The sequence below is a fragment of the Rhagoletis pomonella genome, unplaced genomic scaffold, assembly GCF_013731165.1.
Source record: "Rhagoletis pomonella isolate Grant_MI unplaced genomic scaffold, Rhpom_1.0 Rhpom_scaffold_00004, whole genome shotgun sequence".
NCBI classification, from domain to species: domain Eukaryota; kingdom Metazoa; phylum Arthropoda; class Insecta; order Diptera; family Tephritidae; genus Rhagoletis; species Rhagoletis pomonella.
Window position 1 is genome coordinate 54,341,392 of NW_023458558.1, and position 13,105 is coordinate 54,354,496.

Here is a 13,105-nt window from a genome sequence, read left to right on the forward strand (position 1 = left end):
TAAGAAAATCACTCATTTAACTGCTATAATACTTTTTATTGAGATTTTGTTTTGTTTTGTTTTTTTAGTTTTTTTGCTTGACTTTATTCTTAGAATGTTACTTTTTTTAAGTTTTTGTATTTTTATATCACACATAAAGTTAAGTAATAGTATATTTTTTTGTTCATGTCTTGCATTCTTAACGTGTTACATTATATAATATGCACATGCATATATACATATGTATAGATACGTGCATACTTATGAAACACTTTGCTAATAACAAACGTTTTTATATATTTTATTTATTTTTTTATATTTTAGGGTTTTTTCATAAACTACTATAACACTATAAATAGCATTAGTCTTTAAGATAATTTTGCTCGAAGCAGTTCAATATTACGAGGCTGATGTATAAATACATACATATGTATATAGAGTTGGAGCGTCTTATATGTTTAAATATAAAGAGTTGGCAAAGTTAAATATCATTAAATCGAGTGTACACCATTTTATTTATTGGTTTCTTCCTTATGATTCTTTATTTAGGTATTACATTTAGTAAATAAGATGGTTGCACTCTACGCTATTGTAATTCGGTATTTTATTTTTACGTATGTAATGTATGTGTGAAAATTTATACAGATATTTATGGAATTAGCTTATTGCATTCGTTAATATTTACTCCTTTAGATAAGCATATTAAGACGCCTATTACGTATGTATTTTTGTAATTTCTGACATTACATTTGACTTTATTAATTTTTTTTGTTAAATTTTAAATTACAAATAACTTTACAATTTTCCATTAAAGCTAAACAAGGTTGTAATGGGGTATGTCTGTGTACTTTACATGGAATTTGGAGCGTTCAAGCATATTAATATAGACAGGACAATGTTAAATATTTTTTTAGATGCACAGTGATTTATCTGCAGATCGCAATACATATAAATTTAAATGTGAATTGAATTTGCAACGAATGTGAATTAAAAATAACAATGAAAAAAAACATACCATACATGACAGCTATTACGGAAAGCTACAGTAGTGAACAATCACATTTTTAATTTTTCAAATCTTCCTAATATCAACTCTGGACTAACAATTTATCATTTTATCACTTATTTAAAACTAGATAAATGTTTTTACAACAAACAAAAAATGGCCGAAATGCTCTCATTCTCGTTTGCACTGCTGTTGCAGTCTGAGGCAAGAGTCTTCCTGAATCATGTAGATCGTCTCGATAATAATATAGGACGATTCGAAAGTTATGCGTGGGTTGAGGTAATTATGAAAAATATATGAATATAAATGTGTATAAATACCCACAATAAATTAAAAGCGATTTGTACGTTGGACTTGCAACAAACAACTTGCTAAAATATTAGCTGTAAAATTTTTTAGAAATAGCGCATGGCAACAAAAAGTTGAGCTTGAGTAAATTATTGTAATTCAAAATTATTTTTTTGCTTTTTGTTTGGCTTTTAGTTTTTTTGTATGCTTATTTGTGATTCCTTTTCCTTGAATTTTATGCGCCTCTTGGTGTTAATGGCCAACTGAAATAAAACAAAAGCGAGTAAATATTACTCGCGTTGCACATGTACGCTGACGGGTTGGTGATTTTTTGTTTGGTTTTCTTTAAATATACTTTAATAAGAATATTAAATTTTCTGTTTATTTTTGTTTGTTTGTTTTTGTGTTGGTTAGATTTTTTTTTTGTTTAGGGCCATTACCTACAATTTCCGATAGTATTGTTGATGCGTTGCGTTTTGATGATTTTATTTAAACGTCGTATGTTGCATTAGATTCCAGTTTGTGGTGTGTGAAATAAATAATGTTAGGCTTACGAAGTACCCAGATCAATTATATGCTTTTGCGGAACGAATTCAGCGGCCAGAGGATTTAGAATGGAATGCTCCACATTGCATTCGCTCACAGCGAGCGAGGATAATGCTGCATTTAATTCTTCCGTCCTTAAATAATTAAATATTATTATGATGGATAATTAAAGATACAAATATATGTATGTATATAAAATAAAATATGAAATTAAAGATATTTCACTTTTCACATGCTCTAAATTTTATTGAATTTCATACTTTGCTTTCTGCCACTCAGCCAATTCAGCTTCGAGCTCGTCCTCAAGCATTGCCTCAATGCACTCTTTCATAATGTCCTCTTCTTCGAGACGTTTCAATTCCTGCGTTAGAAGAAAATTGCATAAATATAAAATACTGGGAATTTCTGTATAAAAAATCACTTGCTTAAATGCAAATCAGGAAGTGTATAAGTATAAATTTACATATGTACATAAATATGAGCATACATATGTACATATGCACTAAACAGCTGCACAAGTATACTTAAAACAGTGCTGCAATCTTTTTATTTTGTAACAAATAATTCAATTGAAGAGCACATAGATGGTACGAAGAGAAAAAAGCCAAATGTCAGCAAATACTAAATGTAAAATTTTGGGTTAGGCCACTTCTGCTCTCACGGGCTCATATATACTGTTGTGAAACCAAGTGCACTTGTGCAGCAGTTTAATATCTTCATATTCAGGCAGGCAAATTCGCTTTTAATTCAAATTGGCAGGGGTTGAAATTCACACGAAAGTGAATTACAGAACCTGCCTGATTATCTGCATTCGCATAAAAATTAATGAAATTTCACTTGTTACACTTTTTTAATTTAAAGTTACTTCCTTATCTTTTGAGGTAGGATTATAAGAACTATTGGCTAGCATCACATACATACATTTTTGAAAAATATTTTTTATTTATTTTTTTACTTACATTCTTATCGAACTCTTCTTCATTCTCCATCCACAAGTACTCGGAGAAATCCTGTTCATCTTCCAAATCTGATAGGGAATCATCCTCCTCCACTACATATTCAAATTGGTCAGACCAATCATTTGAAGGAACTTTCACAATCATTTTGTTTGTCAGTTTTTGTTTGAAGCTTTTACAACTGTAAAAATAATCGAATAAAAAAAATTAAATAAAAAGTGTTTATAATAAAAAAAAAAAACATTTCATTTTTAATAATTCTAGTTTCAATGGGACCTATGAATAAAAACTAAGCAATTGCCCTTTCATAAAATTTTAAACGTTTTAATTAAATTTATTTTAATATATCGAGTAAAAGGTTTGAAATTTCAAGAAAAAGCAATTGCATAGTTTTTATTTATAAGGCCCAATATGTATGTATTTCTGCTAAGAATATAAAATTAAAATAATTCAAATGTTTGTAATGCAGTTCTGTGGTATCAGGTACAAACTATGATTAACAACTGAGTGCGGCTCTCTGTTAAGGTACTATAAAGTCAAAAAATACGAGACGATGCTAAATTTATACAATTTTCCATCAATTGGACATTATGGGATGGCTTTATTAGAGAAACGCTAAAGTCAATCACATTAAGTTAAATACATTTTGATTTTAACAATTTGATTAAGTCATCAAATCAGAAAAAACCAAAAATAGAGTTGTCATTATTATAAAGAAATTACACCACAGATAGTCACTTACAGAAGTACGTATTTTGCATTGATTATCGTATATATTTCTCTTTTTTTTTTAATAAATTCTTTTAATAAAAATATAGTTCATATACAACAAAAATATTTTTAACAAAATTTAAAGCCTTCTTAATAGTTTCTTTTAGGAAAAATTGGTGCATGCAATTGTATAGCCCATTCAATTAAAAATCTTTATATTAAAGAAATCTTCAGTAAAAAAAATTATCAAAAATCGACACGATGTTTCAGCACCTTCAAATTTGCACTTTATTGTATTCAAATTTAATGTGCTTTAAAACTGCATACCCAAATTTTTTGTTAAAAAATCTGTTTAGAAAAGTTTGAAAGTTTGCAGAATATACCTTACTTTTCCACAAAGTTTGAAATTTTGTTTTTAATATTTTTATTGAGCTTTGTACCACGATTGTTTTATTAGGAAAAATTGAAAAAGCAACAAAGTCTAAGCGGTAGAAGTTATAGCAGCTTTTTCGGAGATCACCACATCTCTTCATCAGACTTCTTTTTTCTAGACTTCAGCAGCGAAATTTTGGTTTTCATGGTTTCTGTTGTAGAATTGGATACAGTTTTATAAAATAATCAAACCAAAATACTTCTGTGAATAGCAAGCATATTAGCACAAAATTACGACGCAAAACATTTAATTGAGTAAATAAAATCTTGTTTTCGCTTAATGCACCTTTCACCACACGTACGCGTTTAATTAAAGCAAAAATTGCTGATTTCAGTAAAAAACTCACTCAAATTATCAATACAAGTAATTTTTTGTGGTTGCTCCTTTTTGTACTTTAATTTTTTTATAATCTTTACTAATCGTGTTTATTTTTTTATTTACGAGTTTTTTCGCATTTGGTAAATGGCCAAAGAACTTTTTTGTGAGTGTTTACAAGTACATATCTGTAGTTCGACTGAAAAGCTGAGGGAAGCCAAAATGTTTGTTTACTAGGCGTTTGTGTGAGTATTATGCTATTCAAATATATACACCACATATGTACACGTGCACATATGTATGTATGAAAATACATATGCCTCAGCACGTACATAGCTTAAAATTAATACAAACAAAATTAAAATTAAAAATTTTTCAAGAACTCCGTTGTGGACTCACTAATGAGATCAATGCGCTGCTGGAGGACTGGTTACTTGCGTCTTCTTATCGGCCCCTGACTTGTAGCGTTATTAATTCAATTAATTTATTAAAATACGACGAATTAAATTCGTTCTTAAAAAGAAACAATTAAAACAGCTGTGTAAAACAAACAAACCAAAAGGCAAACAGAAGAATTGAATTATAAATATTTTTTATATATTAAAGCCTTTCACTGCGTTGTGTGTTAATGAAGGCGTTCGACTGACTGATACCGCCGACGACGACTCAGATTGACATAGCTACACAAGTAATCAAGTTAGTTCAAGAGACGAGTTCATGGATTTCTCTATACGAGTGTGAGTTAAAGCAAATATATGGACAGGTACATATTATGTATGTATGTATGTACATACATGTGTAGGTAGTCGTTGGTTGTTCGTCATGACAATGGTGTGCGAGTACATAGTAAAAATACATAGGTATGTATGTAAGTGACACATGTGGGCAGGTGGAGCGAAGTGCGGTCTGTTTTGTTCGAAGGCAAGAGAATATTGCCAGCAGTGTGGCTATGTATGTTTATGTTGCGTCTACATTTAGCTATGAAATGTATAAGAAAGTGTTGGGCGACACGAAAACAACACGAACGAAATGATAACAATACAGAATATACAACTAATAAGTAATTTTTGAGCAAAAAATCCAACTCACATCAATGCTCATGAACAAATTCAGGAGTACCGTGATTTCGTCATTATCCAATGACCGAAACTAAACCAATATACATAGTAGAGGAAGTATATGCTTTCCGATAAATAACTATGGAAAACGTTCACGAGGTCCTAAGCTATACGGTAATATACTACCCAGCCCACAATCGGTTCGTATGCCAAGAACACTTTTTAATATTTTTACTTGAAACTTTTACATACACACATATATACATATATTAATAAATCAAAGTTTTCGATGCAAAGTTTGGTCTTAATATCAAGAGCAAAAGAAAAGAAATTACAAAAACAACAACGTAAATAGCAAGATCTTACCACACTCTTATAAAAATGCATTTCAATTCAATACGTGGCACCTTGAAAAATGTACATATTGTTTAACACTTTGTCATGTCGCCTTTTGCCTTAATAACATCTTTCATCCTTTTTCACTAATTTCCCATTAAAATTAGTGAAAACGATGAAAGATTTTCTTTAAGATCCATCGATTCTAAGAAACCTCTCTTCAAGCTATGGGAAATTAACAAACTTTGTATCAAAGCCTTTGATTTATTAATATATAAATAAATATAATATAAATATAAATACATTTTTATAAGTTTCAAAGGCAAATATTAAGTGTTGAGGCATACGAACTGATTGTGGTACGGGTATGACATAAAAAAATATACTTCGATTAATTGATAAACTCCTCCTTTTATTAAAGCTAGTTAAAAACAACTGCTAAAATGTTTTAGAAAAACAAAACCTTAAAACTTAAATGAACAGATCCATTAGAAATCGGTAGCATCCCATGCATTAACATGAGATGTCCTTGGAGGGTAAGTAATTAATTTTAAACACAGAAATACATATATAAGGTAGCTCTCCCATAAGAATCAACCCGAGTAATAAAAAAAAAAACACATTTCTATTATACAAAATTTATCTTTATGAAGTAATATGAGACTACTCCACAATCAGCATTTTACATTCATCGTTGAAAATCTTCGAGTACGAATTAGAGATGCCCTTTGTAAATCCATTAAATAAAGATTGGTTAATCGAGCCCTGACGATTAGATTTTTTGTCGATCTTTTAGTTCCGATTCGATCCGTGAATCGATTGAAAAAATTTGAGAATCGGTATTCAATTTCTCCTAAATTGATTCATATTGATCTACGGTTGCCCCACAAAATATATAAAATTATGGCTAATATTACTAATAATAAAAAAAATAAATAAATATTTAAACATGACTTGCAAACAATATTACTTTGATGCTACTAATTTGACCGCAGCTGTACTATGTGAGTAGGTACATATATTTTAGGCATCTTTAACCTCTTATGCATTTATATCGACATTTTATGTCGCACGATTAACTTTATATTTAAATATTTATGTACATACAAAATATAAATTGGTTACAAACATGTATTGAAAATGTTTGCTGTGGCAACACTTCCTTGAATTTGTTTCCGGTTCATTTTTAGTTTGTACACTATATATGTATGCATGTATGTGCATACCAATGACGGAAGCAAATGTATTGCACATAAATAAATTGAATTAATGCTCAAGAATAAACACACACAAGTATGTACTTATTTTTCAATTATTTTATTTATCTAACAAACAATAAACTATGTAGATAGAAAATTAGTATTTTTTAGATGATAAATAACAAAAATTCGTTACAGAGTCCACCACCGCAAAGGAAACTTTAATACCCAAATTGGTATGTTGATATTCATAGTTCTTTATTAAAAACTAACAACTAATTAGGAGGTTTGCCATTGCCTGCCGAGGGACGACCGCTGTTAAGAAAACCTTTTTCTATTTTTTTTTTCGATGTTGCTTTTACCAGGGCTTGAACCCATGCGCAGCAGAGTGGAAGCGCGCACTGCTTACCACTACACCACAGCGGCCGACAGTGATATACATTTTATACATTATTAAAACAGATTTTTTTTTAATGCATATCATCGTTCAAAGTACAAAAACGCGTATCAATAAAACCCAAAACCGCGTATGTGAGGTTGTAGTAACGGCCTTTGTATTTCAGCGGCTACGTGAGATAGGGCCTTTCTATATTAAGGTAACGATATAATTATGTATAGTTATTTTGGTGATAAAGTACATTCATGTATACTTAAAACAAAAATTAAATTCATTCGGCTGTTATGAAACAAAAAAGTCTTAGAATTAATAATAAAAAATAGCTATCCCAGCCAAATCGCAAAACAAAGCACTACATTAAATGTCATTGTTAAATACCTATCCTAAAGAAATCCGTTAATTTTGACTGAATTTTTTTCTTTATAAATTAGCAATTTCATAGCATCAAGTTCTTTTTTGTTTCAAAGCTTTTATTTAAAATTTTAATTGCATGAAGTTGTTCCTTTGTAGTTGGTAAACTTTCTGATACTACTTCTGGATTCATCCGAAGACGGATGTAACATTTCTTGTAAAAGTTCTTCGTCAAAAAGTTGGGTGCTTTGAAATTTTCGCCCTGCGCTTATATCCGAGGAAATTTAATTATGTAATTACTCTTTTGTATCTAAATTCTGGTGCCCTTAAACGGGGAATCATATAAGCGGGAAAATCGAACCATTTTTATATGGGGAAATCTCATAAGGGGTAAAATCGTCGCCAAAAAGCGAAGGGCATATAAGCGAGAAATACTGTATATTTGACGAGTGAGCAGCTCACCTTTCGAGCCTTTAGAACTTCCATACAAATTGTGAAAGTTTTGAAACCATCCGTTATTAAATAAAGTAGAGAGCAGGTTACGTTCCGATTAGTTTGAGGCTGCTATAAAAAAAGAAGGCGAGTGGCACCTCTATCCTTTTCAACTTAAAGGGACAAAGACTAAACTATTAGATTCCTGTGATAGGAAAAAGGAGAAATCTATTAAGGGTTGTGTTGCCCTGAGCGCGTTCGTGGGCCGAAGGGCTTCTGACGACAGCGACAGGAAAAATCAGTACATAATACTGCGGTAAGATAGAAGAGTATTCTGTTGATATTGTCATGATCCTGAGCGTACTCGTGGGACGAAGGCAGTTTGTCGGTGAAATCAAAGATTTTTTTTTCCTTTTTGAAAAAGAGACTTCCATGAGGAGCCCCTTTAGTCGGAGGAGAAAGGATAGAGATGCTGATACTATTCCGAACATTTCGCTAGGGAGTTACCATACCTTGCGATCCTGAAGCAGTAACTTAAGTGTTTGGCTATCCAATTTTTGTTGTGTTATCATCAAGGGATGATAAGCCACAAATAGAAGATTAAAATATGCGTCTCTATGCCCTAGACTGCGGTCGACATATGACAAGGATCAACCGTGCATTGATTAACAACATTGAAGATGTGAGAAACCATTAAATCCCAATTTAACCTCGTTATCCTTTTTGTTAAGTTTTTAATTTTTAACGGCGTGCTTTGTACAGGAATGGTTTATTATATAGAAATCTGTTTTTATGGAGTAAGAATAAAAAAATTAAAACTTTTAGGCACGATAAAACGATGTATGCGATGCGATACAAAAGCGTCATCCACATGCTGAGTACATGGGAATTGGTAGGAGCGATGAAAACTGTGCACACTAACGTTTTGCAGGAACAGCTGTCTTCTCCATTAATAAATCTTATGGAAGGTGGTCACCTGGAACGGCTTCCTGTAAAAACCTGCAAATCGTGAAGCATCTGGAACGCAACTAATATCGCTTGCTTATCGCTACGTATCCGCTTTCATATCGTCTCGCTGTAATGTGCACCGCGCCTTATAAATATTTTTGGAATTAGCCCACTTAACAATATACTTATGTACATACATATGTAGATCTAGTCGGAATGTCACACAACTGAACTTTTCCCGTCAGACACCCGTTAGGAGGTGCCTTCAATACGTCCGGGAAATTTTTACAATTCTAAAAACCGCCTAGGGTATATGTAAATATAAACAAGATGGTGTACACAATACATGGATGCTTGTGTCATTTTTTCTGCAGCCATCAAAGGCAAAATACAATCTTTTTCTAACGATAGAAATTTAACTTACACCAGAACTTTTGTAAATCCGCTTATATCTGCTAAAATGCCAAAGAATAGCTGCTTCAAAAGTTGCACTGAAAATTTTGCAATAATTCGTTAACACTACAAATTTATTAAAAATTATACACAAAAAATTTGACGTCCACACGTACAAAATCTTGTAGCTCGTTCCGACAGTGTTGTCGCTCCGTAGAACTCAGTGATGTATTTATTTACCTGCATAAAAATGGGTTGCAATACGCTGGGCAAACTAACAGGGATGTTTCTTTTTTGAGACATCCAGTGTATTTTTTGAACGTTTTTTTTTTCATTGAATATTTGAGAATAGCGATTTTTTGTAATCAGAAAAAATAGCAGAATTTTGGAATTAGATAAGGTACACGTTAGGCGGAATAAGCAACAAAACAATACGGATAAAAAAGTAAACCGAAAATTAAAAATTTTTTCATTCTCCCAAGTTTCGAAATACATTATAAAATTAAAGATAATTTAAATTACTGGACTTTCGATAATCTAATTATTTTCGGAGTGGCCTTAAGCGCAACCGCCCCTGTGAGAGAACAGTCCTAGTAGCGTTGGACTTGTTTGATAACGTCTGCCACTCCACGCTACTGGAAGAAATCGAGGTCTCCTCCCTACCACAGGGACTTAAACGGTGATCGGCAGTCGTCAGTAACCTTTAGAGCTTAAACGTCAAAATCTATGAGAATTACGAAAAGGTGGTGTCGAATCTGCGACAGTCAGGTCTACGTAACCGTAATGATCCAGATTTATATCTGACCAAGGCCTATCACTTCACTTTGTTGAATTTCTATGCTGTTACAATAACAAGAACAGGACATTATCCTCTCTCTATACTGACCAACTTCTATATGTCGAAGTTTCCAAATCCACTGGATGGAGTGTCCCTGATCTCAGATGCAGACGACTGTTCATCCGGGAATGGAATTGATAACCTCTGCTCGAAACTAAAGGGCTACCTTTCCGAAATTTCTCGTTTATTCACACTCTTCAACTGGACATTCATCTTGATGGCATACCAATTCCGACGGTGAACAACCCGAAATCTTAGGGCCTAACTTGACAGCTTTATATCCTTCTCCGCGCACATAAACCGCAACATAATCTTCAAGTTGCTCGCCGACAGCACCTGGGGAAATGGCAAAGAAACGTTGTTGGATACGTACAAGAAAATTGTTCGTTCGGTCAATGCTGCGCCTGTTTGGTCGCTGAGGACTAGTTGGACGCAATGGACGAAGCTGCAAACTTGTCAGAACCTTTTATCTCGAACTGCGACATAATGCTTTCTGGTGTCGCTCGAGCACCATCTCCATAGCTAGGCCTACAAGCACAAAAGAGCACAAAAAATGCTCAGAAAGCAGTTTTTGTTTGGATGATACACACCTGAGCCCCCAACAGGCCCTTGCTAGAGGAAGAGGCTCCGCCCGGGCACGTCAGATGGCATCTTTTCGAATATATGAACTTGGTTCAGACCTACTTCTAGCAACCTTCCGATCTGACGCCATACCGATAAGTAATCTACGGTATTCATAGAGAGTCGGTCAATATCTATCACGACTCTCGACCTAAGAATTCCGTGATCGGAGCCCAATCACCACCCACTACTGACACATAGTTTCGATTGCCACTTTGCTTGCTGCTGAAGCAGGGTGAGGGACTCCTACTTCTATACCTTGTAAGCATCAAGTGAGGCCGTCTGTCTCTTTCTTGCATTCTGAAAGTTTGAGGAGAAGGGCGCGGGTGATATTTTTATTCTAAAAGTCGGAAGGAAAGACCACTAACTAGGAAAGTCCTATAGATCCATAAGTATAATTTCCTTTTTGCTAAAAGCAAGACAAAGGTATAGGCAAAATTATATACTATCTAACACTTTGAAGCAGATACTTCCTTGTATGCACTTACTGCGCAGATAGCGGGTGTCCTTGAGTGTGGAGTAACTATGCTTAAAGCTTTCCTCGATATTGAGGAAACCTTCGACAATCCGTCAAATGAGGGGGTTTTTCGGGCACTAAAGAAACGACGAGTGTAGCAAACCATCCACACATGGATAGCCAAACTGCTTCAAACAACGATTGCTGAAACTGATAAAGGGGATAGTGAGGTACAGTTGCAAAAAAAACAAAAGGATGTCCGCAAGGAGTCGAAGGACGAAATCCTAAACGTAAAAATACAAAACAACAGTACCTTTTATTTGTACGCCCAATGAGAAACAGAGGTCTAACTTACGCAAAATAGCTGAACGGTTGCATATTAGCGTGGTTGGGAATACAACTTTAATTTGAGCCACTGCACATCTTCATAGAACAGACAGTCAAGCGTACTCTCACAAACATAGGAAGAGATGGTTATGACAGAGGTAAGGTTCTATCGTCTAGGAATATCGGGAAGCTAGGATGCCAGTTTCCGATAGCTCTTTTCCCAGAGATAAAATAAATAGGTCAATTATTTTCGAAAACCAGTTCAAAAAATTGCTCTGCAGAAAGGCGACCGTTATAGAGGGACATGTACAGGCCAGCATCATGCTGTGGTACACCGACATTTTCAAAATAACAGAAGGCATTTCGGCGGGCATTTATGGTCCCAGGATTTGGCTATCGTGCACATAGGAAAATTCCCGAGCATTTCATAAGCGGAGGTCTACGCCTTCAATCGGTGTGCAGAGATTGACTTTCGTATGTAGATGATACCGTAATGACAGAATTCTAATCCTTAGCGACAGTGGGGCGAAACGTAAAGCACTGTCAGCCTTCAAGGTCATATCATTGAGAAATTCAATGCCCTATCTCAGCGCAATAACATACAGCTACTGTGGGTGTCAGGTCACAAGGGAATCCAGGACGGCTTAGTAAGGATAGCGGCGGTCTCAGCTCCAGTAGATCCCGAGAAATTCCTTGCAACAGACTCAAACCCGACTCGAGAAGGAAATGAATAATAATTACGAGAGAACAACACTGGCATAGCACGGTAGGGCTTGAAAAAGCCAAAAGCTTACTGGAAGGTAAAATCAAAAAAGATACAAACAAAAATTCAGAATCAATACAGGCATCCCAGTGTACACCGCAGACTAAGAGGAAATCTGCATAAGCTGGAAATCTGGTCTAATGATCTCAGTCGTTCCTACGCTTCAACTAAGGTGGCTCCATTGCACCTTATCCTTGAATGTGAATGGCCAGAGAAAGTAAGCGCATATACTCCTTACCTCCGAAAGCTCTTCTGGACTTCCTGGAGTCTATAAGAAAAAACTATGTGTTTTGATGATCGGAGGGCACAATAGACTCACTATGTCACGGTGCATACCTCTTCAATTTATCTATCTATATATCTAGAAGGAAACTAACACCTTTTTGGCCAAATCCTCATAATTTTTTTAAAGCTTTAAATTTATAGCATAAAAATAAAAAACTGGAGATGCTGTTTCCAAAATTAGTGAAAGTGTAAATCAAAACGGGGTTTAAGGCCAAAAGCTTTTGAGGACCAATTATAATCCTGACCGAGACCTTTTGGGTGACATAAAGATTTAAAAAATCGGATGTCTAATAAGAAAGCTATAGCAAAAAATGCGAATTAGCTGTTTTAGCGGGTGCCTAAAAATAACTTTTACACCTAAAATTTGTTCTCGACATACATAAGTGTTCAAATAAAACTGACACATGCTAAAATTTTTTTCGTAATACGCTTCAATGTTAGTGATGTGCTGAGTCAATACATTTAA

General features: G+C 34.0%; 1 protein-coding gene across 4 annotated transcripts; it reads right to left on the reverse strand.

Annotated features, from left to right (window-relative positions):
- Positions 1-264: 264 nt before the first annotated feature.
- On the reverse strand, positions 265-9,543 carry LOC118737815 (polyadenylate-binding protein-interacting protein 2). Of its 4 annotated transcripts, none has more exons than XR_004992844.1 (5): positions 4,634-4,896; positions 2,779-2,956; positions 2,080-2,180; positions 1,714-1,953; positions 265-1,536 (listed from the first exon to the last, which is right to left on the reverse strand). XR_004992844.1 is itself a non-coding variant. In XM_036468589.1 (5 exons), the coding sequence occupies exons 3-5, from the start codon at positions 2,920-2,922 to the stop codon at positions 1,824-1,826; spliced, it is 375 nt and encodes a 124-aa protein (XP_036324482.1). In that variant the 5' UTR covers positions 2,923-2,956; positions 9,380-9,446; positions 9,525-9,543; the 3' UTR covers positions 265-1,823. The 4 variants fall into 4 exon arrangements, 3 of the variants coding, with proteins under 3 accessions (XP_036324482.1, XP_036324481.1, XP_036324483.1); XM_036468589.1 differs by lacking the exon at positions 4,634-4,896 and adding exons at positions 9,380-9,446; positions 9,525-9,543 and having other exon boundaries at positions 265-1,953; XM_036468588.1 differs by having other exon boundaries at positions 265-1,953.
- Between the last annotated feature and the right edge of the window lie 3,562 nt (positions 9,544-13,105).